The 26,728-nt window shown below is 42.2% G+C and overlaps 2 protein-coding genes across 5 annotated transcripts; one reads left to right on the plus strand and one right to left on the minus strand.

The window, feature by feature from the left end:
* Window positions 1-2,078: 2,078 nt before the first annotated feature.
* Window positions 2,079-10,829, minus strand: LOC144684372 (uncharacterized). 2 transcript variants are annotated; one of them, XM_078548070.1, is made up of 2 exons: window positions 10,205-10,829; window positions 2,079-3,897 (listed from the first exon to the last, which is right to left on the minus strand). In XM_078548070.1, exons 1-2 carry the CDS (start codon window positions 10,374-10,376, stop codon window positions 3,455-3,457), a joined length of 615 nt encoding a protein of 204 aa, XP_078404196.1. In that variant the 5' UTR covers window positions 10,377-10,829; the 3' UTR covers window positions 2,079-3,454. The 2 variants fall into 2 exon arrangements, 1 of the variants encoding a protein (XP_078404196.1); XR_013577492.1 differs by lacking the exon at window positions 10,205-10,829 and adding an exon at window positions 8,472-8,757 and having other exon boundaries at window positions 3,761-3,897.
* Window positions 10,830-11,690: 861 nt separating this feature from the next.
* exo5 (exonuclease 5) lies at window positions 11,691-26,407 on the plus strand. Of its 3 annotated transcripts, none has more exons than XM_078548067.1 (6): window positions 11,691-11,787; window positions 17,920-18,016; window positions 18,820-19,085; window positions 20,692-20,796; window positions 21,234-21,406; window positions 23,579-26,407. In XM_078548067.1, the coding sequence occupies exons 1-6, from the start codon at window positions 11,718-11,720 to the stop codon at window positions 24,044-24,046; spliced, it is 1,179 nt and encodes a 392-aa protein (XP_078404193.1). In that variant the 5' UTR covers window positions 11,691-11,717; the 3' UTR covers window positions 24,047-26,407. The 3 variants fall into 3 exon arrangements, with proteins under 3 accessions (XP_078404193.1, XP_078404194.1, XP_078404195.1); XM_078548068.1 differs by having other exon boundaries at window positions 21,324-21,406; XM_078548069.1 differs by lacking the exon at window positions 20,692-20,796.
* The last annotated feature ends 321 nt before the right edge of the window (window positions 26,408-26,728 follow it).

Below are 26,728 nucleotides of genomic sequence, written 5' to 3' on the forward strand. Positions count from 1 at the left end.
TGATATAGCCTCATACAACCCCCAAGCCTCCTTAACCTACTTATTTGGAACAAAATGTCAATTGGAACACTATCTGTTTCCTTCATTTTATAAACCTCAACCTGATTACCCACTAATAGTGCACTTCTGTAAAGGGCAAAGTCCTAACTTTTAATCTGTCTTGACAATTTAAATGCTTTATACTGTGTATGAGGCTATTGGCACTTTTTCTAAAGCCTCAGTGTCACTCAAGAACAATTAAAATTGGTTAAATTGCAGTTGAAAATATCTATATGCATATGTAATCTACAGTAGTACATTGGAGCTCCCAATACTTTCAGTTGAGGTAATCCATCCCTTTACTCATTGTGTTTTTTCACCCAGAGCGTGGTTGGAATCTGGAACACATTACCTGAGGGGGTCGTAGAGGCAGGAACCCTCACAACATTTAAGTATTTAGATGAGCACTTGAAACGCCATAGCACACAGTGCTATGGGCCAAGTGTTGGAAAACGGGATTAGAATAGATAGGTGGTTGATGGCACTAACACAATTCATATTTTCTCATCAAAGTTAAGTTTTGAGTGAAAATATCTTAAAACATAAATGTAAGCATGTTATACTTGGTTCAATAGGCCACCTTTCCCCCTTTTTTCCAATTCTGTATGTCAACTCTATGCACAATCCATGTCCAATTGTAAGGTAACCTGGTTCTGGGCTTCTACCAATGTCCCTTTTAGGGCTGGTTGTTAGTGTGTGTGCAAAAGAACTGTAAGGGAGTTGATCAGAAGCAAGCAAAATGAAATAACCACCAGCTGCATGAAGAACAGTTACAGATCTCTCTGTCCAATCTGAATCGAGGTGGTTTCTGACCAGCCTGACTTACTCTGAGCTTATATTGAGCCTTTACTTGCTGGCCTGCCCAATCCTCCAATGACAATTTAACATTTGCCTATATCACACATTTGATGTGGAAAAATGTTGAAAGGTGATTGATGCATGAGACATAGAAGGAAATGTTAGGACAAGTGACTAAAAATTAGGTCAAAGTAGTAAGTTTTAAACAATGTCTTAAAGGAGGGAAAGGCATGGTGATAGGATTACCGGAGCTTAGGGCCTAGACGACTGAAAGCACAGTGGCCAATGGTGTGGCAAAGGGAATTGCACAGAAGGCCAGGGTTAGAGGAATGCAGAGTTCTTGGCTGGTTGTAGGGCTGGAGGATGTTACAGAGAAAGGGAGGGGCAAATCCATTGAGGGATTTGAACATGAGAATTTTAATATTGAAGGGTCGCTGGACTGGCAGACAATGTAGGTCAGCAAGCACAGCAAAGGGTGATGGGTGGGCAGGATTTGGCACAGGTTCTAGCAACGGGGTTTTCGATCTAGAGTTTATGAAGGGTGGAAGACTGGCTGGGGTGAAAGGCATTGCAATAATTGAGTTTAGAAGTAATAAAATGAGGGTTTCAGTAGATGATTAGCTGAGGCAGGAGAGAGATAGGCAATCTTATAGAGGTGGAATTAGGTGGTCTTGGTTATGGAGGGGATATGGGGTCGGGAGCTCAGGCGAGAGTCAAATAGGATATGAGGTTGCATACAGTACCTATATCTATCTAAAAAGCCCTTCCAAGACAAATAATGCTCATTCACGTGTTCTTTGAAGGTGAGGATAACTGGTTCTGAGGAACATTCTTTGCTTTCTTTTGTTCCAAGGACATGACAACAGATGATTGGGTGGGCAGGGAAATGGGGTCAGTCATAATGGAAAATCCTTTACATTAGTTGCATGGTTCGCATAGCTTTGTTTCAAAATGTAGTCCATGGCATCCTTCTGAATCAATGGCATTGCCATGTGTACAGTGTACCACACAACTTGATAGTCCATACCAATTGAGCATTGCAACTACAGATTGAGTGCTTGATTATCTGCACCACATGGGCAAATGTAAAATCAAGAACTTTGGTGTATAGAATGGTTTAAAAAAAACTGCGGCTGACAGCATTCTCTTGTAAAAGTAATTTGAGAGATGTCTACATAAATAAAATTTGAATTTAAAATCATTTGTAGGTTTAAAATGTACACAGCAAAATTGATAGGCAATTTTCTGATTCTTTTAGCATATATTCATTTAATATCTTTTCAATGCTGATTTTTTTTTTTGATGAAACATTTTTACATTTGAAAGTGTCAGTTTTCTCTTAGTCTCAGAACACTGCTGCCCATTCTTGAGTATGATGGAAATATAAGAAGCATTTGGAATGTGGGAGTTTGACAAAGATAAGGCACAGGCTGAATCTAAAAAATTGGATGTACAATCAAGCAGGATCTTCAATGGGTTAAAAGATTTCTACTGAGAGCACAACATTATTTGATTCACCTAAACAAAATCATGCAATAATTTGTGGTCAATTCTACCATGGTAAAAAGAAAAGCTCTGTTTTCCAATCCATCTTTAACTCACCAGAAGACAAAATGGTGTTTTTGGAGCACGGAACATGCTCTGTGCATCAGTGCAACTTAACATAATTCTTCCTTTGCACCTTTGAATCCACATCACTAACAACTGATAAATCCACCAGCTAAAGTGTCTTAATGTGTATTAATAAAATTGGTTATAATTTCACATTAGAAATTGATCACGTGCCATCTGAAGGGGCAGCAAGGATGACCCAGTTCAGAGTATTGCCAGTGAGAGACCTGGAATGGCTACTCCGTATGGGAGCAGTCAGAGCTGCCTCGATGGTATGATATTTCACTCCCATGGAGCCACTACTTAGCTTCCGTTGGGCTGCTCTCCCTTTTAAAGAGAAGTTGCAGGAGCAGCCTGGTGTCTTATCAGTCACTGTACTTTATTCCGCCTTAAAATCAAATTATCGCCATTTTATACTGGCGTTCACCACCGAGCAAAATTTCACAGCAAGAAAGTGGACACTTTGGCTTCCTAGGTTATAAATTACATGTACAAAATATGTTCAAGCACTTTAACAAGTATGGTTTGGTTTGAATTTGCATGAGGAAAAAAGCCATTAGCGTGAGCAATTGTAGGTTTAAATGCCAACTGGTTTTACCTGATAATGATAACTGGAATATATAGCCATTTCAGATGTAAGGATCTCTGTTATTCTCCCCCCATAAAAGGAAACACAATCAGATTCAAACCCCTTATATTTTTCTTTGCTGAGCTCAAAATATCTTGTGATTACAGAATGTTGCAGTACCTAAATAGATTGCCTCAAATTATCAAAAAGTGCACTAATCAACCTTCTGAAACCAAAAACGAAGAGATTTGAAACACAATGGCCATAATGTGTCCTGGTTGATTCAAACGGGTTTTTTTTCTACCACATTTAAGAAACCTTATAGAAAGGGGAATTTAAACCACTTCCATATTTGTAGATTTATAACTGCAAGGAACATTGTGGGATTGGAGGGGTACGGACTGGGATTCTGGCTCAGGTAACTATGAAATTTGGACTTCAGGATCTTTGGCCCACAAAATAAGAGTTGGAATGATCCTTTGCAGCTAGCTGCTGCAATGTTTTACTGCTGATGACATATGGATTCTCCTTATGAGATTGAATATCAGAAAGCTCCTGTTGGCAAAATTGAATATCCTTGCGTGCGCTCTTCTGGGCAGCCAGGTACCTCAGCTGCCGATTTAGCTTGTAAAGTTTGATCCTCTCCTCTTCTGCCACAGGATCTTCAAGTACGCCATCCCACCGCAGAGTTGCATTTATTGAGGTAGCAAGCTGATCTACAGAGTAAAAGGAGCCACCGTCTGGACCCTGGCTTCTAGCGGCTTCATTGCTGATATTCGTAGGTTTGGGACTTTGTTTGGCATCCCCTTGACCAGCTGGTTTTTCAATGTTTGGAGATGCAGAATGTGAATGGCGTTTGCTGCTTTTCCCATGTTTATGAGCTAGAGAGACAGGAAATGTTAGGAGCTGGGTAACAATGACTGATTATAAAGAGACAGCAGGTTTGAAGAGTTTGGTCATTTTTTGCACAGGTCAGTAAAAGCAGGTTCCAGCAACTCGGGTTACTGTGATAAGGAACCCCTGCTGGTTTTAGGGTCCAGATTCATTATCATTAAAAGAATGAGGATTTTATTGCAATATCTCTCTCCCTTTATTTCACTCTGCATCAGGCAGGGGGAGACTGCACTCAGACATAACTGTGATATGGAGTATTATAACTGCTCAACATTTTGTACTTGTTAGCTTTTGCTCAGTGAATCTGTACATGGCTCTCATCTCACTAAGATCAGGAAATAGACGTGGGGACTCACTGGGTGAACCTGCATCTTACTATTTTGTTCAGCTACTTAACAGTGCATTTTTTAAGGTTAAATCATTGTGCTGTCATTTTAACTCTTTAACTGATTTCTCTCCAGATTATAAAATATCTGTTCCATATCCAGATGGGAAAATAAACAAGCAACCTTCCTGACGAATCTGCTAATGTCACTCTGCATTACTTGAAATAAAGTATAGAAAATGGTAATTCCACCCCTCCCTTACCAACAACTGATCATGCCCCCAATTTGCTCTACTAAAATCACAAATTTACTGCTATGAGAAAATTGAAGGGGTGACTGATATCATAAAATTCTACTGTGCAAGCCAGGAATTCCTAACATACTAGAACAGCTAACTTGTATAGATAATAATATGTGACTAAGGTTGGGAGCAAGTTCACAGTTAAAATTCAGTTTGTGGTTCAGCTGCCATTTACAAAACATTTCAGCCTGTGATTCTTTAAATGTCTGGCATTATTCCCAGGTATGTATTTATTAAATGAACAAGTAACATGGTAAGGGGAGCGACATAGCATTTACATCAGGATTAGGCAATACCATTCCAGGCATCAGAACTCTTATTCTTGCTCTGTTACAGTTTGTAGTCACAGGATGCCATCTATTGGAATCCATATAAACTGCAATTAAATAATCCCTATCATAAGAATTTGGCTGCATTCCTATTACAATAATACTTTGCCATCCGGGTGATGCTGCTTTCATTATTCAGTAACAAGAAGCGATTAAAATTTGGTTAAGGAGTTTGCACTGATCCAGAATGAATCCGAGCTCTGTGGGGCTTTTCACAGCAAAATTCCAGTTCAGATACAAAATGGTAAGTGGGAAACTTGTTCAAACAAATACAAATAAGTTTATATATATTCACTGTCGTTATCCTATTTCTCTCTGGAAAGCTTTACAGTACTCGGTAAGGTAAATTATCTTTAAATAAACAAACTGTTTTAATTATTCTTTTGCCCAGCACCTTGAAGAAGGATGCACAGTAGTAAATGGGCTTTACAGTTGTCCATTGATTTTGTCAAGAAAACAAATTGTAATATTTTCTTTGTAATAACCTTGGCATATTTTCTTATGCACTGGGAATCAGGTTGTAATTGGATTAAGAGCTAGTGCAACAGCAAGAGTCTAAAGTCAACAGTAAGAAGTTGTTTTGATATGTTAATGAACCAAGAGGAACTTCACTCAGAGTTTTACCTAAAGCAATAGCAGGAGTGTTTCTGAATTAAGTTGTTTTATTTCAAAGAGGATATATGCAGGTTGTAAGAAGTTGTAAGGAAATAAGGTAAAGATAGGGTAAGTTTGTTATTACAAGTCTAAGAGCTAAAGTAAAGAATAGTCTAATCAATTCTGGGAAGAAAGTGAAGACACTGGTTGAGATAATAGAGAGATCAAAGGGAAGGAATGCATTTAAGGGAATGCTGAAGCCTATGTGAGGGGGTAGATGCTGAGATCTCCCAGAAGACAGCAGGGTAGCTGGTCAGAACTCCCAGAAGACAGTGTGAATAAGGCCAGACTGAAAGAACCAGTTGCTGCCAGCCTCAGAGGACACCCCAAGGAAAAAGCACTGTGTGGTAAAAATTACTGGACTTCTACAGATTCTAAAATCTATTAGGATAGTTGCTGAACAGAAAAGGGGAAGGTTAGATCTGAGGGTAGTTAAGATTTGTGGAACTGTTTTAAAGTGCTGTTTACTGTGTGAAGCCATTCATGTGTTTAAGTGTAGTTGTGTTTTATTTGTTTTTATTTATTCTTTTAATAAATGTTTACTTTACTATGAAATCATCAAGTAGTTGGGGACATCATTTCCTGATTCAGAACCGCTCCTCATACTATTCAAATTGCAAAAAAAAACATTTTGGCAGCTGTTTCAAGTTTCCCTCTGGGATTTGAGCAGCTCGGCATTTACCATCTGCCTTGCCATAACTATTTGCAACATGAAATAGAATTCAAATAGGTTTATTGCTACAATGCCAGCAAAAGTAACTCAAGCTTTACTATGAAGTTGACTGGAGTCAGAAAAATCATACCATGCAGCTGTTAAAAACCACACCTCTGTGGTTACTAAAGATGTGAACGCTTTCAAGAAGGTACAGGAGGGATTTACTTGATTGTTTCCAGGGATGAGGGATTACAGTTATGTGGCTAGATTTAGAAGCTGGGGTTGTTCTCTTTAGAGTTGAGAAAGCAAAGAAAAGATTTGATAGAGGTGTTTAAAGTCATGAAGGGTTTAGGTCAGGCTATCAGGCTTGTCCAACCTTTTCGGGTGGGGGACCACATTTCAATATTTTTCTCACTCCAGGGGCCAATGATCAAATTTCGAATAGATAAGGTTTCATACAACATTAAACATGAATTTCAAAAATATCAATGACAAAGCAATAATTTTTTTAAAAAGGGTAATTAATGAAAATGCACATTAAAATGTGCCAAGCAGCAGAGTTCACCAATAAAACCTTTTTATTGCCTTTTCGCTTAAGAAGCAGAGCTACAGAGGGACAGACTAAGCCTTAGGGTTACCAGGGAAGGGATGGGGCTAAACCTTAGCTAAGGAGTTGGGTTTAACAAAAACTGACCTTGCATTCGCCTCTGGTGACACATATTCCATGCTGGCCTCAGAAGCAGGTTGCCTTTCAGTTTGGGTTTTCCTCCTCTCCTGACCTGCTTTCTGGATAGGTTTTTGGGGAGGAAGGACGAGGAAGGCATGGTGTGTGTTTCTGACTCACTCTAAGTCTCGGGGTTCTCACTCTCACACAAAATCACCCAGAGTCACCCACTCTCTCTCTCTCTCTCTCACACACACACACACACACACAGTCTCCCCCCTTTTCTCTAGCACATGCACATGCAATGAGAATCTCACACACACCCACACTCAGGCACACTCCCCACAAAGTTTGAAGACTACTTCAGGAGAAATCGATCAGGAGGTGGCCTTCTCCTCAACTGGCGAGCCTTGCCGACCTCCAGCTGCTCCCGGGCTTTTTGGGCCTCCACCTATTCCGGAGCTACCCGACCTCCACCAGTTCCCGGACCATCCCGACCTCCACCCGCTCCAAGGACTACCCGACCTCCACCCGCTCCTGGAGCTACCCGACATCCACCAGCTCCTGGGCTTTCCCGAACTCCAGCCACTCCTGGCCTTCCCAACATCCACCCGTTCCCAGGCTGATCCTTACCCGCTCCCGGAGCAATCAGACCTCCACCCGCTCCCAGGCATTCCCAAACTCCAGCCACTACCAAGCCGACCTCCACCCACTCATGGAGCTACCTGATCTCCACCCGCTCCCAGAGCAACCTGGCCTCCAGTTGCTTCTGGGCCTTTTTATCTTAGTTATTAACGGGATGTGGGCATCGCTGACTAGGCCAGCATTTATTGCCCATCCTTAATTGCCCTTGAGAAGGTGGTGGTGAGCTGCCTTCTTGAACTGCTGCAGTCCATCTGCTGTAGGGACACCCACAGTGCTGTTAGGGAGGGAGTTCCAGGATTTTGATCCAGCGACAGTGAAGGAATGGCAATATATTTCCAAGTCATGATGGTGAGTGACTTGGAGGGGGAACTTCCAGGTGGTGGTGTTCTCATCTATCTGCTGCCTTTGTCCTTCTAGATGGCAGTGGTCATGGGTTTGGAAGATACTGTCTAAGGGGCTTTGGCGAGTTTCTGCAGTGCATCTTGTAGATGGTACACACTGCTGTCATTGTGCATCGGTGGTGGAGGGAGTGAATGTTTAAGGTGGTGGATGGGGTGCCAATCAAGCAGGCTGGTTTGTCCTGGATGGTGTCAAGCTTCTTGAGTGTTGTGGGAGCTGCACTCATCCAGGCAAGTGGAGAGTATTCCATCACACTCCTGACTTGTGCCTTGTAGATGGTGGACAGGCTTTGGGGAGTCAGGAAGTGAGTTACTCACTGCAGGAGTCCCAGACTCTGACCTGCTCTTGTAGCCACAGAATTTATATGGCTAGTCCAGTTCAGTATCTGGTCAATGGTAACCCTCCAGGATGTTGATAACCTACCTGTCCTCCAACCGCTCCCAGGCCTACCTGAGCTTCAGCCGCTCCCGGGCCTACCTAACCTCCAGCCCCTCCTCGGCCTTCCGGACTTCCACCCACTCCGTGGACCTTTCCAACCTCCTCCGGCTTGCCAGACACTTGTTGCTTCCTGCTTGCCACCCTGCTTACCGCTCCACTCCCGAGCCCTTGCTTGCTCCCCTTGCACTCTGCTTTTCCTCGTGGCCTTCCCGCTCGTTCCACCATCTTGGCTCAGTGCTCCTTCAGCTGGTACCTGCGCAGGAGGCTGAGAGACAGTGTGCACTCTGAAAACAAAGGAGCAGCCAGCCACTCACCTTCACAGTACGCGTCCAATCAAAGACCGACTCTTTCCCAAATTTACTGCTGATAGGCTCGTCAGCAAATGCGGGAGAGAATCAGCCTCTGATTGGTGGAACAGATCCTTGCAGATCTTTAATTCAACTTACCCGTAATTTGAACAGTGAGTCTGCGGGCCTGATATAGAGACTTTGGGGCTGGGTTGTGGCCCGCGGGCCGGTGGTTGGACAAGCCTGGTTTAAATAGGGTAAACAAAGAGAAACTGTTTCTTATGGCTGAAGGGGCGATAACCAAAGGGCACAGATTTATGACAATTGACAAAAGCACCAGAGGTGACAAGAGGAAAAGCTTTTACGTAGAACGAGTGGTTAGGATTTGGAATGTACCACCTGATAAGGTGATGGAAACAGGTGGGGTATATGGGAGATATTTGTGAGGTCTAGTGCCCTTGATTCTCTGTCAAGCTGCACACCCACGTCAAAAGGGGTGTTGGCAGGGAATCAAGGGCACTAGGCCTCACAAACATCTCCCATATAACTAGCGTCCCAAACTCTCACTTATGACTTCAAATAGCTGGTTGTGCACGCCGGCATCTGTACCCCAGAATCTCGACACGGCAGTCATGCAAAACTAAGTGAGGGGCCCATCAGTTTCAGCTGGTGTGGTGTGGAAGCGTCACCCCTTCCAATGTGCACAAAGACTGGGAGAAAAAAATTACGTGGTCACAGAGAAAGGGCAAGGGAGTGGGTTTACATGGATTGCTCTTCAAAAGAGCTGGCGGAGGCTCAGTGAGCTGGAAGATCTCCTGCACTGTACTATTCCATGATTCTATGATACAGAGCTTCCACAAGTGGAAGAGTAAAGCTTGCGTCCTCTGTAGTTTCTGTTTAGGCTATTATAACATTACAAGGATAAATGGAAGTCGAGGGAAAATTGTCACTAATGAGATATAAAAGCAAAATCGGAAACAAAACCAAAACCACTGTGTTTGCACATTGAGGATCTATTAGTGCCTGATGGGTTGGGAGAAGAGTTGGTATTTTGGGTGAGTGCAGGCCTTTATCAGAACAGAGTGCTGATGTATAGGGAGGCTGTACCTTCCCTGATGACCTGTTCTACATCAGTTTCAGGCTGGGTGACCCAATGTTTAATTTTCAAGTTTTCTGTCTCTCCAACTGTCTCACTTTTTCTTTCGGCTTCCCTTTACTGAGCTATTCACCTGTCCTTTATATCTTTGATTTTGTTAATGCTTCTTTCCAGGCAAAATAACTTCCAACTGATCATTTCACTGGCAATTCTTCTCTGTGTGGTCTGTTTTTTTATATATATTTTCCCCCCTTCGCTCCCTTTCTGATACCAATAATAGATGTCTATATTCCCAAAGAAGTGTATGAGTCCAAAATGCTGTTTCCTTCACCACAGGTGCTGACAGACCAATCAGTTTTTGTTGGAGCTTTCTGTGGTTGCCTGTTTGAAAGGCAGTGTATACCTTGTAGTGTGTTGAGTATAATACCTTGTAGTGTGTTGAGTATAATTCACATGTTTTGATTTTCATAATTCAGATATAAATTTTTAATTCGCCCTACCCGAAACAGTCTCGTCTGAAGTTGATGGCGTACTTGAAGAATTTCTTATCTTAGAGGATTTCTTCTTCGCCTTATCTCTCTTTTTCTTAATTTTCTTCTTTGCCGCTGACTCAGCAGTCAGATTTGTGGTTGACTTTGCCTTATGTTTGCTGGCTGGTATTTTGTCCTCCATCCTTAGCTAACTACTGACCTTTTGCATCCAATTTTTAAATTTCCTCCCAACCCTTTCTTTCCAGTTTTACCAGCGAGTCTTTTGTTTAATTTTCCCGGTGTCATAAATGTCTTCTAAAAAGGTAGGGGTTTTCAAAAGGACACTTGGGTGCAGTAATACCCACAGCAAGTCACTGGTTCTCAAAGAAGTTGCAACAGGTTTTGAAGAAGAGTACTGGCGATTTTCAGCGCTTTTCTCCTCCAACTGTCCTGGATTTGGATCTCTGGTCTTTCCCCCAAATTTCTTTAAGATTATAGATATCAGGTTATATAATATATCCTTGACTTATCATTTGTTCTGGGCTTTGAAGCAATCGCTCTCACCTATAGCAGACGGACCAGCCTGTACCTCATGCTTATTCCGATTTCCTCCTGTTTAATCTATTTCTTCCTATTATTCTTTTACTAGCCTGAATTATATATATATATATATATATTCTCTCTCTCCCTCCCTCTGTTTTTAAACCACAGACTCTATCTCTCCAGCCCCCAGGCTGCTGTCCTCTGGTCGCCTTGCAGTCCCAGTAACGCGTTGCCATGGAGACGCCTCTTCTCCTCCCCCTCGCGGACTGTAACACATCCCCCTAACAACATAGTCCCTGAAAAAAAAAATAAAAAAAGGAAACGGAGCACTGATTCAAAAAGAAAAATCGTCAAGAACTCTTCGCGGATTTTCAGCTCACAACGTTCCACATACTTTGTCCGTGACTCTGTTCCTCTCCTCGGTTCCCCCCCCACCCCCCCACATTCAGCTTGGTTTGCGTATCGTTGCGCCGACTCTCAGCTCCTCCGGCTGCGGCTTCAAGATGCCCGGCCGGTTTTTCTGCTTCTCTTTCCAAATTCTGGGGCCATGACATCCATTGAGGGATGAAGTGGGAGGGGTGGGTGTGGTTGGGATAGAAGTAAGGAGGGACTATCGGCATTGGAATCTGCGAATGAATTTATGTGCGGCTGAACTTCCATCCGGAACTGACTTTCGGCGTGAGCTCAGGAGGCGCTGGAGGGGCGGCTGATAGGGGAGGGACAACCTCGGCCGGAAGTCGCTGGAGAGGCGGCTGAGGGGAGGGAACGGGCAAACTCGGCCGGAAGTCGCTGGAAGGGCGGCTGAGGGGAGGGAACGGACAACCTCGGCCGGAAGTCGCTGGAGGGGCGGTTGAGAGAGGGATGGGAGGGGAGGGGAGGGGGGAAGGACAACCTCGGCCGGAAGTCGCTGGGGGGGCGGACGGACAACCTCGACCGGAAGTCGCTGGGGGGCGGCTGAAGTGGGGGCGGCCGGCCGGCCCTGGGTCGGAACTTGAATGGGATGATGCAGCGGGAGCTCAGCGATGCGGAGCTGCTCGCACTGGACCTGGATTTGTTTTCCACCGACTGTGGTATGTTAACATGGTGGATGACGAACATGTAGGCCCACCCTGTCTGTCCAAGTGAACCTTAAAGGTCCCTTACCCTTTGGAAGCCGTGACTCAGTCAGAAGGCTCTGGGTTCAAGTCCCCCTCTAAGCACAAAAAGGTTAGGCTGTCACCCCAGGTGACAGTAAAATAAAACAGAGAACTCTGGAAAACTTCAACCGGTCTGGCAGCATCTGTGGAGAGAGAAACAGAGTAAACATTTCGAGTCTGATATGATTCTTCTTCAGATCTCCCAGTGTGGTACTGTAGGGGTGCTGCACTGTCAGTGGTGCCGTCTCTCAGATGAGATATTAAACCGCCTGCCCTTTCAGGTGGATGTTAAAGATCGCACGGCACTGTTTTGAAGAAGAGCGGGGGAATTATCCCTAGTGTCCCGGCCAATATTTATCCATCAATTGGCAGCATGCAGGTTGTTTGATCATTGTCACGTTACCGTTCATGAGAGCTTTCTGTATGCACATTAGCTGCTGCTGCTGTTCCTACGTTACTATAGTGACTACACTTCAAAAGTACTTCATTGGCTGTAAATTGCCTTAGGATGTCCTAAGGCCGTGAAAGGTGCTATATAGATGACAGTCTTTCTTTTAAGAGTAGGCAAGTTCTCAGTAACATGGTCAACTTTCTTTTCATAATTTAACTAACATCACCAAACTGGCCTTAAGTAAAAAATGCAGGAAATACATAGGTCTGGCAGCACCTGTGGAGAGAGAAACAGAGTTAACATTTCAGGCCTGGTTCAGTCCTGATGAAAGGTCACAGATCTCAAACGTTAAGTCTGTTTTTCCACCAATACTGCCAAACCGCCTGAGTATTTCCTACATTTTCCGTTTTTATTTCAATTTCCAGTATTTTGCTTTTGTTTCAGTTTAACTGGCTGTGTTCCCAGCATTTTCTATTTTTTTAATTTTAAGTGGCATGAAAACGCCATCACCTGCAAGTTCCGCTCCAAGCCACACACAATCCTGACTTGGATTTATATCATTGCCATTCCTTCACTGTTGCTGTTCCTAACAGCATTGTGGGTGTACCTGCACCGGATGGATTTCAGTGGTTCAACAATGCGGCTCACCACCACCTTCTCAAGGACAAGCAGGAATGGGCAACAAATGCTGGCCTTGCCAGTGATGACCACATGCCATGTTGGGATTTGTTGTGTCCAAATTATTTACCACATTTATCTATTAAATAGCAGTTGCTACAATTCAAAAAGTAATTCAGTCTGTTTTAGGAGATCTTGAGGATGTGTTGTTACTATATAAGTGCAGATCCTTTTAAACATCCATCTTTTGACTAAACTTTTGCTGCTCCTAAGCTGTCTTTATCATTCACTATTTGCTTCCTTCATGGAAATGGCTTGAGATTTCTTTTTTAAACATGAAAGATGTTACTTAAGTACTAATGTAACAAAAAATATATAATAATTTGTAATCCACAAGTCGTTAGTTTTTCCTGAATGTGTTGCTGAGTTTCCGGAATACTGGTTGTCCTCTAGCATGTTGGCACAGTAGCCTTTCTTTATGATTATCTATATTCAATGTGTCAACATCAGTTGGGCAGGGAATTGGAGCGTCTCAGTGGGTAGCTCTCCTATCTCTGAGCCAGTGGGGCCCGGGTTCAAGTCCTACTCCAGGACATGTCCACCATGGAGGACCCCATCACTGGTGCACTTAAGACAGAGTGTATCGGGGCTAGTCTTTCACCTGGATAAATTGGGAGGGTTAGCAGCAGGAAGGGAATCTGACTGTAAAACCACCCACCAACCAAAAAAAAAGTTGGTTGATATGAAGGGCGATCAACCCTTCATATCAACCATCATTATGGTGAGCTCATGTCACATGGTAAAAGCTGTAGGAGGAAAGGAAGGGCAGCATCAGTTGGGTGCTGCAATTTACATCAAAATCCATGGACGAGCGAGAAGGAAAAATAAGTAACTCAGTGTATACAGCCACAGGGGTCACTACTGTCCTCACCTGATGTCCACTCATTGGATTTTGATCAGGAGCAGGAACACTGGCTTCTTAGAGCAGGAAACCAATTTGGATTTGCCAGGCTGTATATGTTTACTTTAAAGAGTTTGGGTGTAATTAAGTTATTTATTTTTCAACTAATCTGTGACCTTTGAGAAAATAAATTAGTGGAATGACGAAGGTTCATTTGAAGGTGGTGAGGAGTATAAGTGTGGGAAGAAGATTAAATATAATTAATTTAAAGATACTTTCTTTCCACACCACCCCATCCTGTAAACTATTCTATATGTTTAAACCTGTACTCGTTAAATAGTATAAAATATCTTGATTGATGTGTGCAGTGCAATAGGATAGGAAAGTCCATGCAGTTATAACATATTTCTGCTTGATGTTTTCTGCATCAGCTCATCTGCTAAAACCCTCATTCATGCCTTTGTCACATACTCAACTATTCCAATGCACCCTTGCCAGGTCTCCCACATTCTACCTTCTATAAACTTGAGCTCATCCAAAACTTTGCTGCCTTCAGCAACTTGTGTCCCCTAACACCCCTGTGCTCACTGACCTACATTGGTCAAACAACGTCTTGATTTTAAAAATTCTCATCCTCGTTTTCAAATCCCTTCATCGCCTCGCCCCTATCTATATCTGTAATCTCATCAGCAGCAGAATTGTATTTGAACAAAATCTGTAACCTCATGGTCTGACATATCCCCCACTCTACCTTTATCGTCAAGCCAGGGGATCAACCCTGGCTCAATGAAGAGTGCAGGAGAGCATGCTAGGAGCAGCACCAGGCATACCTAAAAATGAGGTGTCAACCTGGTGAAGCTATAACACAGGACTACTTGCGTGCCAAACAGCATAAGCAGTAAGCGATAGACAGAGCTAAGCGATCCTATAACCAACGGATCAGATCTAAGCTCCGTAGTCCTGCTACATCCAGTCGTGAATGGTGGTGGACAATTAAACAAGTCTCTGGAGGAGGAGGCTCCACAAATATCCCTATCAATGATAAGGGAGCCCAGCACATCAGTGCAAAAGATAAGGCTGAAGCATTTGCTACAATCTTCAGCCAAAAGTGCTAAGTGGATGATCCACCTCGGACTCCTCAGGAGGTCCCCAGCATCACAGATGCCAGTCCTCAGCCAATTTGATTCACTCCATGTGATATCAGGAAATGGTTGAAGGCACTGGATAGTGCAAAGGCCATGGACCCTGACAATATTCAGGCAATAGTACTGAAGACTTGTGCTCCAGAACTTGCCGTGCCCCTAGCCAATCTGTTTCAGTACAGCTACAACACTGGCATCTACCTGGCTATGTGGAAAATTGCCCAGGTATGTCCTATACACAAAAAGCAGGACAAATCCAACCCGGCTAATTACCGCCCCATAAGTCTACTCACTGTCATTAGTAAGGTAATGGAAGGGGTCATCAACAATGCTATCAAGTGACACTTGCTTAGCAATAACCTGCTTGCTGACGCCCAGTTTGTGTTCTGCCAGGACCACTCAGCTCCTGACCTCATTACAGTCTTGGTTCATACATGGACAAAAGAGCTGAATTCTCGAGGTGAATTGAGAGTGACTGCCCTTGACATCAAGGCCACATTTGACTGAGTGTGGCATCAAGGGGCCCTAGCAAAACCGGAGTCAATGGGAATCAGGGAAAATTCTTCACTGGTTGGAATCATACCTAGCACAAAGGAAGATGGTTGTGGTTGTTGGAGGTCAGTCATCTCAGTTCCAGGTCATTACTGCGGAAGTTCCTCAGGGTTGTGTCCTAGGCCCAACCATCTTCAGCTGCTTCATCATTGACCTTCATTTCATCATAAGGTCAAAAGTGGGATGTTCACTGATGATTGAACAATGTTCAGCACCATTCGCGACTCCTCAGATACTGGAGCAGTCCATGTCCAAATGCAACAAGACCTGGACAATATCCAGGCTTGGGCTAACAAGCGGCAAGTAACATTCACACCACACAAGTGCCAGACAATGAGCACCTCCAACAAGAGAGAATTTAATCATTGCCCCATGACATTCAATGGCATTACCATCATTGAATCCCCCACTATCAACATCCTGGGGGTTCCATTGGCCAGAAACTGAACTAGACTAGCCATATAAATACTGTGGCTACGAGAGCAGGTCAGAGACTAGGAATCCTGCAACGAGTAACTCACCTCCTGCCTCCCCAAAGCCTGTCCACAATCTACAAGGCACAAGTCAGGAGTATGATGGAATACTCCCTATTTGCCTAGATGAGTGCAGCTCCCACAACACTCGAAAAGCTTAACATCATTCAGAACAAAGCAGCCCGTTTGATTGGCACCACACCCACAAACATTCACTCCCTCCACCACCAACGCACAGTGGCAGCAGTGTGTACCATCCACAAGATGCACTGCAGGAATTCACCAAGGCTCCTTAGACAACACCTTCCAAACACACAACCACTACCATCTAGAAGGACAAGGGCAGCAGATAGATAGGAACACCACCACCTGCAAATTCCCGTCCATGTCACTCACCACCTTGACTTGGAACTATATCATCATATCTGCACTGTCGCTGGGTCAAAATCCTGGAACTCTCTCCTTAACAGCACTGTGGGTGTACCTACACCGCATGGACTGCAGTGGTTCAAGAAGGCAGCTCACCACCACCTTCTCAAGGGCAACTAGGGATGGGCAATAAATGCTGGCCTAGCCAGCGAAGCCCACATCCCATGAATGAATAAAAAATAACCTGAAATCTCCTCCAGCCCCACAACCCTCTGAGATATTTGCGCTCCTCTAACTCTGGCCTCTTGTGCATCCCCAATTTTAATTGTTCTGTTGTTTAATTGGTGGCTTTGTCTTCAGTTGCATAGGCCCCAAGCTCTGGAGTTCCCTCCCTACATCTCTCTGTCTCTCAACCTTGCTTTCTTCCTTTAGGACACCTTTTAATACCTATCTCTTTGACCAAGCTCTTGGCCATCTCACCTAATATCTCCTTAGTGTCATATTTTGTGCTTTAATGCTTTGTGAAGCGCTTTGGGACATTTCATTACATTAAAGGTGCTTTATAAATGTAAGTTGTTGATGGTATTGACCTGTTGAACTGTATACAGTTATAAATTTTCTTGTTAAAAGTCTGGACTGACTTTTTTTTGATCATGTCTGAATAGGCTTAAAGAATATTGATGGTTTATCATTTGGTAAAACGTTTGGATTTTATATACACACAACTTGGATCTCGCTTAGCTTTTTTCCCCCCCTCTCATTAAACCCACAGTAAATCCTGTTTAGTCAACCTGATATCCATCTACATACATTTTTACTTGTTAATATTCCCACCCCCGCCATCCTAACATGATGTTTAACACTGCTGCAAGTGTGATTAGCTAATTCAAGATGCAGGCATTCCAGGGAGGCTTGCAGGATAGAAGAATACTTGTGCGATAGTTGCTGTAGCTTGATGCAGTCAGAGATGCCTAGAATTGGAAATGGCTGCACTTTGCAAGAAAAAAAGGAAGAATGGCATTTATATAGTGCCTCAGGGAGGTCTCAAAGCACTTCAGAGCCAATGAAGAACTCTCAAAATGTCACTGTTGTAATGTAGGGAAGCATGGAAACCAATCTGCACACAGCAAATCCCACAAACAGCAATGAGACGAATGATCTGGCCATCTGTTTTAGTGGTGTTGATTGGGAATAAATGGCCAAGTAGGAAGATATTTATACTGGAATAATTTTTGTGAAAAAATTGGCAGCGCAGGAGTTCATTTAAGGTTGTCAGATTATTGATAAACAGCATTACTCAATTGTCATTAAACTTTGTGCATAATGCTACCTGTATCAGGGTGTTGTACTCTTGAATGAGAGTGCAGTTGGCAGTTGGCTTTGAAGCACAACAAACCAAATGTCTTTATTTAGTTGTCTGTGTGAGATTATAACGTCAGAAATGCATTTCCTGAGACGTGATGCAGTTTGGGAGTTTGTTGTTTTGTAGACTGCTGGGAATTGTTAGTTTTCAACTTTACAACAACTGCAATTTTAAATTAATTTGAAAAGAGAATGTAGTGAGAGAGTGGTTCACAGAAATATATCTAATGATCTGTTGCCTAATTGCTGAATCCATAGAAAGGCCTGAACTGTGTGAAGGAGACGCTGGTCACACCTCAAACAGATCCACTGAATCTTGTTGTACTGGCCAAGGAACGGCCGAAGTTACTTGTAGGTAATTTTTAGTATTTAATACTATTAATGATATTATTGTGGCTAATCCTTGCAGTACACTGTAATAACAAAGTCTTGATTTGGAGGTCTGAACTAAAAACAGAAAGTTCTGGAGAAACTCAGCAGGTCTGGAAGCATCTGTGGAGAGAGAACCAGACCTAACGTTTAAAGTACAATATGACTTCGGGATTGAAGAGAGGTAGAAATGTGATGGATTTTACGCTTTTGAAAACAGATGGAGGGTTCAGGTGGAACAAAAAGGAAGGTCAGGGACATGTTAGAGGGCAGGGGAGCTTAAATTACAAATATGTTATGAAACAAAAGGCAAAAGGGAGTGGTAATGGTAGTAGTAAGAAACAAAGTGTTGCTTTCATCTTGGTTTGGAGGCATAGGTTAGACTGTACTTCTGTGGCTTTTATAGCTGAATATCTCACCATGCAATGTGTTTATCTTTAGGGCTGTTCCAGCAATTTTTTTTTAACGCATTCTTGATGATGGTGCCCCTACTAAACACTAACACTGACAATTGGAGTTCTTGTGAAATCCTTTTATGCTTTTGGGGTGAAATGACTATTTTGGAGAAAAACAGATCTGTTTCAGGTTTAACAATCCACAAATTAAAATCCATTCCCTGTAATTGCATGCTTCAAAGCCACAGGCCACCCTGGTTTTGACAGCATTAATTACAGGCATTTCCTGTTTTACCATTAAAAAGGAGAAATTGATACCGAGGTGTTTTTAGCTTAAATTTCTTCTGCCTCTGTCATTGAAAAGTAAATTGGGCAAACAACCTTTCTCTCCCAGTGCAAATGAGCAATCCTCCAATCAACAGAACGTGTCGGAGCAGGAGAGTGACCCACTGTGTGAGGGCAGCAGCACCAAAAGGAGAAAGTGGGATGCAAGGATCCCGCTGGAGCGGTTTGGTCGAAAGTACCTGAGTGTCACTGACCTGAGTCGACAGGCTTGGTGCGAGCAGCAAGTGGTTTATGGGATGGAACTACCACACATTCAGCAGCTACGAGATGAAGTTCCAGTTGTGAAAGCCGGTAGCTGTCTACACCTGGCAAGAGGTAACGTTTACACTGGAATGAAATGTTGCTTGTGGCCCAGCATCACAGTGAAGTAGCCAGAAACCACATGGTGCTAAGATGCAGATCTGTGCCAACGTTTCCACACGCTTGAAAAAAAGAAGACTGAGGGGTGACCTAATAGAGTTCTTTAAAATTCTGAAAGGTTTTGATAGAGTGGATACAGAGAGAATGTTTCCTCTTGTGGGGAAGAGCCTGACTGGACATCGATATGAGATAAGTCACCAAGAAATCCAATAGAGAATTTAGAAGAAACTTCTTTACCTAAAGTGTGGTGTAAATGCTTTTAAGGGGAGGCTAGACAAGCACATGAGGGAGAAGGGATTGGAGGATTGAGATGATTTAGATGAGGAAAAATGGGAGGAGCCTTAAGTGCAACATAAATGCCAGCATGGACCGGTTATGTTGTATATCCAATGTAATCCTATGCTGTGCTTTTTAGATCACAGTCCCTTTGGGAAACCAGTAAACAGGAAATAAGGTGCTTCCCAGAAGGAGAAAAAAAAACTAGTAAGGGCAAATGTCATTCATGCATAGCTCCTAAAAGCCAGTCCCACAGCACCCTGCTGTCATATTGTCTGTATTTTTCCACCCCTGCTCCCCCAGACAAGAGTTGGCTGGTGTCACTGGGATAATCAACAGAGATGTAAAATATCTTTAAAAATTGGAATGGGGGAGAGAAATAGTATTCCTGTACTTCCAAGTAAATAAAATGTCGACTTTCATGAGCACCATTAAATTGTTGGCAATTGACGTTCTTTTAAAATGAAGCTCCATAAATATGCTCTCCAGATATGCAAGTGTCACTTTTAATTTTCAGTTCTAAATTTGAACGATCTTGTGCTCTGCATCAACAGGTTTCTTAATCTTGTAAGCTTGTACCAATCAGTAGTACCACAAAGTACAAAGGCTATTGAAGCATTGACTGAACCTCATCGGGTCTACAGAAAAAAACAAGAATATTCCTAAATAATAGTTGTAGTCATATGTGCTCTCATGCCCTCCCCATGGTTTCCTAGGTGTGCAGTTCATACGTAGGCTAACTTTTCGTTTTGTGTTATTGGTTTTCTCTCCTCTCTGCTCTTCTTTTGAAGGCACTGATGTGCTGAGGGTCCAATACCTCATCCGTGACCATGTTTACTTCCAAGCCTAGGTAGTTAGTGTTGGCTTGTTCCTTTGTTGTCAACTGTGTCACAGCCAAACCTAATCCTATCCACATTTGCATATTTTCCAGTTTATTTTGCCAGTGATAATCTATGATTAGAGGAGAATTCAAAAGCTGGATCTCCTGCATCTGAATGAGTCACCATTTACCCACTTATTTTAATTTCTTTTAACTGATGCCTTGGAAGGCACAAGACTTCTGTTGAGGTTTAATTGAACCACTACTCCTGATAGTAGTTTAAGAATGAGCACTTACCGAATGAAGTGGGCAAGGATTGAAATCCCTGCCTTTAAAGTATATGCTTTTCAAACTCCTATGTCTATCCAGTTTGGTTCGCATGGGAACTTTAATTCTGTTGTGTATTGTATACACAGTGTTGAGGGGGATGTGTTGATAAAAGTGTATTTCTGCCTCTTGTTTTAGAGTTGGAGGTCCAGGACGTTGTCCCGATAAATGTAGAGAGCCGGGAAGATAACTGGGCTGTAAAGATGCTTAATCTTCTCTCAATGATCCAGTTCTTGCAAGCAGGTATGAAAAAGGCACTAGCTGGTAGTTACGTTAAAGGTAGGGGGATTTGTTTTTCATCATAAAATATTTTAATATGTTCGATATTTTTCTTCTTTTTGCCACAAAGCACCTCAGACTTCTTAAGCTAGGAAATTTGGTTTGTAGCATCTTCCACAGCATCACCCAGTTTGCCTGACTTGCTGGATGGAGAGTGATTTTTTTTTTAAAGCTGCTGCGTTTGCCTCTTCAGAATGTGGCAAGTTTCACATGGTGAGGTGAGCAACCTAGACATTCAGCTCCAAACAGTCTAAATCTAGCCGAATGGCAGTCAGATTTGAGGGATGGGCCAGATAGGACTCAAAATCTCTAACTGACTGCTTTAGTAGTGAATGTCATTGTGGCTGACCGTTCAGCTGTACAGTATATCTAAAGGAGTGACATGGTTCTGTGTTGTATAGGAGAACTTGTACGAGAGCTGCCGGTGTTTGGAGAGCTGGAGGGGATTTTTGTAGTGGGTGTTGTTGACGAACTGTGCTATAATTCCAAAGGTGAACTGGAATTACGTGAACTGAAAACTCGTGGTCAGCGAACATATCCCAGTGCAGCCCAAAAAAGGAGTCATCACTTACAAGTAAGTGGCTGGGGCAAGAATCATTTGGAATGAATAAGTTTTCACTGACTCACTTAAGCTGCTTTATTAAAATATTGACATCAAGCTTTTGCATAATGTTTCCTATCATACAAAAAATGACTGGTCATTCCCAAAGCTCATTGGACGAACATAGCCTGTTGCGTTTGTAAAGCGTATAGATCATTGATTACATTTTGTACCACTGCACAATAGGGTCATATGTACACAACACTAACTCTACAGTCTAACAATGTTTAAGGAGCCTTTGCACTTCAGTGTGGATTTGAAATTGATAATATGGAAGTATTTTCATGGACTTTTCTCTCAGGCTTACTTGGCAGCCCTCTAGCCTTTGGATCAGAAGGTTTTAGGTTCAAGCCTCTCATTAGGACTCAAATCCACAGACAAGGTCCAATACACAGTCTACTCTGTTAGTGGAGGTGCCATCAGCTGAGATGTCAAACTAAAGTGCTATCTATGAGGACCAGTAGTTCAGTTGGACATTAAAAATCTCGGGGCAAAGAAAAATATTTACTTTTATTGCTGTTTTTGGTTCCATTCTATATTCCTTGTTCTGTGTTCAGCCAATGGTTCTGAAACCTTATTGGTTGAAGGGCCCTTTTTCAAATGTATCGATAATTATGGTCTCCCATCTGAATTATAAAATGATTATGCAAGTTGTGCATGTGCAGCATTTCAAAATGCTTTTAAGAAAACAAGTATTTGCTTGCAGATATCAATGAGATGTGTCTGTCCACTTCAATATTTTAAAAAAAACCTCCTCTCCCTTGTACAAGGCTGAACTCATCTGATGCCTACCAGCAGCCTTGGTAACTGCAGGTCTACCTCGTGAACTTTGTGCCACTCAGTGCTCCTCCATGCACACGTACTCCTAGGTGAGACAGCCAGCCCCCTCTGCATCACACATGTGGTTTCCACACTCCACTCCAGTCTCCCGTCTCGCACCAAGCTCACTCTGGCTGCCACTCATTTGCTTGCTTGCAGATTTCCTGGAAAATCTCTAATAGACCCCAGCTTGAGAACCACAGTGTTAGATCAATCTCTGATGATTCCCAACTCCCTGTGCCTTTAAAAGTGTCTTCACTTATCTAAATAAGCATTCTCAAGATAGCAAACAAAAGAACTCTGTTAATTGTTTAACTATTAGAAAGTACCTTGTTGCTTCCACAAAATGATTCTTCAAAAGCAGCATCACCTCAGACCCCATTTTAGGTTTCTTAATAGTTTGATAAATTCTCATATCAGGCCATTCTGTAACAATAGTATAATATATACAGTAAATTTTATTATTTAAATCCTTGAAAGGAAAACAACAAAAAAATTTATTCCTTGAGGTATTGCTGTATAGATAACCTTTATGTACTTTCTTTCTTGTAACCTCTACCTGCAAAAGCTTGTTACTCTACTGTATCTTTCTATGCAGATTCCATTCAGTTTGATAAAACACCACTCGGGATTGATATTCATCGAGTGGCTGCTAGGACTTGTTGGATTCAAATGACTTGATACTTGGATTTGAAAATAATTGACTATTACATAACGGAATCATTTTGTACCGTGCCTGTATTTGAAATGTGGCTAGGTTTCTCTCTAAGCCTGTAACCATAGAAATCAATTGAAAAAACTCATAATATTTCTATCATTTGCTGGCTTTTAAGCATGTAAGTATTGTTACTGAATGTGACAGCTACCTGATTGAAATACTGCTTCATTTTTGTTACACTGATCAATATTCCTCCCTCAACCAGTTTTTCATTTATGTTTGTTGGACACTGCTGCTGCAGAATGGTTGCCATATTTCTCCACCTAACATTCTAGCATTCTTTAAAAGTGGAATCCTCAGATGTTTCAATGACAGTAAATGTCAGTATTTATTTCTAGGTGCTGTTGCATTCTGTTTAAGTCACATTCAGCAAATTAAGTGACAAAACGTCTTGGCGCATGATCTTACTACAGTGCAAATGGGAAGAAGTTATGGGTTGCTGTAATGTCAGTTTGTTTTTCATGCTTTATAGTCTAGGCACAATCTGTGCCGCAAAACTAGAGAACCAGTGATGACCTCTAGTGTGAAATGCATAGCAAACAGATGCTGGAGTGATCTTGTCTCTGTGTTACCATCATGAAGTAAAACTGAATCCCTTTTATCACCAGGTTAGTATATACAAACTTCTCTTTGAGGCTATGATCAAAGGCCAACTGAACAAGGACACCATCACTCACCACCTTCACCTACGGACGGAGCAGCCGTTGGGGTCAGAGATTCTGGTGCATGCTCAGAAGGTGGGATTTACCATAAACACATTTGGCGACCTTCTGGATTTAATGTTGCTAAATCTGACCTACGCGGACATCCCCAGCGTCGACACCATGAAGATAGAATACTGTTACCAGGCAGATGCCTCTGTGATCGGAACAGAAGTGGTGTCCTTTGAAGAGGAGTGGGTTAAAAGTGAGCTGAAACATTATAGCTCCTTCTGGAAGGGCCAGAGGGAGGCCACGGGTGTGGATATTGAGGAGGCGTGGAAATGTCGGTCTTGTGACTTTGCAGACATTTGTGAGTGGAGACAGAGTAAAGCTGAAGAAGCTACACAAAAGAATCGAGCAAATCAATGCAAATGACAATTGTAATCAACTTGTGGTTTTAACCAGGGACCATCAAATTCTTATGATGACTGGAAACATGCTGTAGCCAGCGTTCCATGCTAGAATATAAGCATAGCGATATCTGAGTGACTCTCCATAATGCCAGCGAACTTCAGTGTGACTTAACTACCCAGAAGACGAAACTTGACAAATATGGTATGAGAAACCTTGCTTGCTGCAGAGGGGATTTGCATTAATGCCTTTCTTTTGCCTCACTGTCCTGGAAAGCAGTTTCCAGCTGCACTGAATTAATGTATGATGAGATGCCTCATTTTACTGTTAACTGCTGTTCTTAACTTTTATGGCATTTTGGACCGATGTGACTGCCAGCAGACAAGGTTTGTCCTGAGCCAGTGTCTCCTGCAGCATCTGTTGAAATCTGGTCTTTTGTTTTGAAATGAAAACATTGCCCCTTGTATTTTTGTGAGAGTCTCCTTAACTTAATTAGTTGATGTGAAATAAAAAAATGCTTATGTTTGAACAACGCGTTTCATAACTACAGGACACGCAATGTGCTTTACAGCCAATGAAGTGACTGTTGTAAAGTGGGATATAGTTTTGTTGTGATGTATTTGTTATACTAACCAGTATAAGTGGTGATCCACCACAAAGCTTACCAAATTTCTCTTTTCAGAGCCCTTTGCTGTCTGTTTAACAGAACCATGCACTACAGCCTAAGCGGTCTTAATAATAGTGTCCAGGCTATCCCTTGATAATCAAGAAACCAAAATTATAAGCTGCAAGGAGGGGGTTTGGAGGAAAAGTAATACTTTTTTAACTTGCCATTCCACTTTTCAGTCCTTCATCCTCTCCACCTCCCTTCCCCTCCCTCTTTCAAAATAACTGACTCCTTGTAAGGGCTTGGTTCTAGATACCTCATCTAAGTAGCCATGATTCACATGTGAATTGTGATGTTGAAGCAGGGCATCATGTGTGCACTATCCAACATCTACATACTGGGGTCAACAGATAGCAGCCCTTTCCACCTTATCCGTATTTAATTGTAGCTTCCCTACTGCTCCTCTGGCTGAGGTCAATCAGTTAACTCAGCACACTCTGGGAATTGAATTTGGGATTTTCCTGATGTGCCTGGATAAATTCATTGAGCCATTCTGGAAAAGGCCAGATGCTTCAGGAGTACCCACTGGTGTCATTTAATCTCTCGATCAATGCTAGATCATCATGGAGCTCGACTCAGAAGATTTACATTGTATAATGGTAAGACAATCCTTTTTAAGCAGTGCTCTAACCACCATGTGTTGGGGTACCAGCATGTGGTGCCATACCATATCAATTTTCATGGTTGAGTTTCCGCTACCAGCCGCCTCAAAAGGGCGGAAAGGTTGAAAAAGAGTTGTCCCTGAGCTGCTGTTGTACATCTTCTTGATGTCTTGCATGACAGAAGACCAGCAAAGAAAGTTCTAGGAGTAGATCATCTGCAGGACATATTGCCAGTATTTAGAAATATGAATAGGATAAAACTGAGTTGGGGGAGGGGGTGGGGAACGACTCTTCTACTGAAACAAGGGTGATCTATCTTGAATGGAAGGTTGAGGCTTTGTAATTACACTGTGGAACATTAGCATCTGAATGCTTTATAATGTGTTCATGCAAAACTCATTTATTCAGTATTCCAAGGTAATAATACAACTGTTTATTTTAAATGGCAGGACAGGAATTTCCTAGGAAAATATTAAGCAGTATCCCATAGTGTCATTCAAGGATTGACCTACACTTATAAATAAACTAGATATTACAATTTTAAAAAAGTTTTTAAAATGCCTAAATTGTGTAAGGCTGATTCTTTGGTAAAATAAGAGTTTATGACCCTGGCTGTAAAGCTTTTAATGCACTACATACACACACTGCACTGATAATTTCCTTCATGGTATAATTCTCCAAACAATCTCTGCTAATATTGTAATGTTTTGTATCCATTCCTCCATGGTTTCTGTAGTTTGGAATATTTAATATATTAATAATAGTTACTATTAATCTGTAACTGTTTTTTATAATCAAAAAGAATAAATACTTTGTGCCCCTTGTACTTTACTTAAAAAATGGAATGTTATTTTCCTTGTCTATAGTGCTGATGTATTCACAAAGGACTTGTTTGTGAAGTTTCCATTGACTGACCTTACCTTGTATGTCGCACTTTTATCCCTTGATATAACTGCAGAATTCTGTGGTTTTAGCAGCATTAGCATGGACAATATGTTTGTTACATACATTATTTGTTTCACTTTATCTCCATGTACATTAATGTGACAGGCAAAGTTATGTATGCATTCTGTTTTTGTTTGAATAAATGATTGGAATAAAGAGAAACTTGTAGCATTTGTGAAATTCCATTGTCCACTATTTTACGGAGGAGTCGTCGACTCCTTTCAAATACACATATTGACGGCAGTAGAACTTCACACGATTGCCGTAATGCATGATATGGTGACATTGCACAACACAATCTCACCCTGTTTAATTCTAAGGTTAATTATTACACAAGTGGTGCCAATGGCATTGGCCATTGCATTGCAGGCAGCTGCCAAAGAGATGTGTCCAACTCACCACACCACTCAACAAAATGACTGGAATCCTGTGGATGCATATTACTGTATACTGAAATAAAAAGTATATCTTTGATAAATAGAGAATATAATA

The sequence above is a fragment of the Cetorhinus maximus genome, chromosome 9 (genome assembly GCF_964194155.1).
Source record: "Cetorhinus maximus chromosome 9, sCetMax3.hap1.1, whole genome shotgun sequence".
In the NCBI taxonomy this organism is placed as follows: Eukaryota; Metazoa; Chordata; class Chondrichthyes; order Lamniformes; family Cetorhinidae; genus Cetorhinus; species Cetorhinus maximus.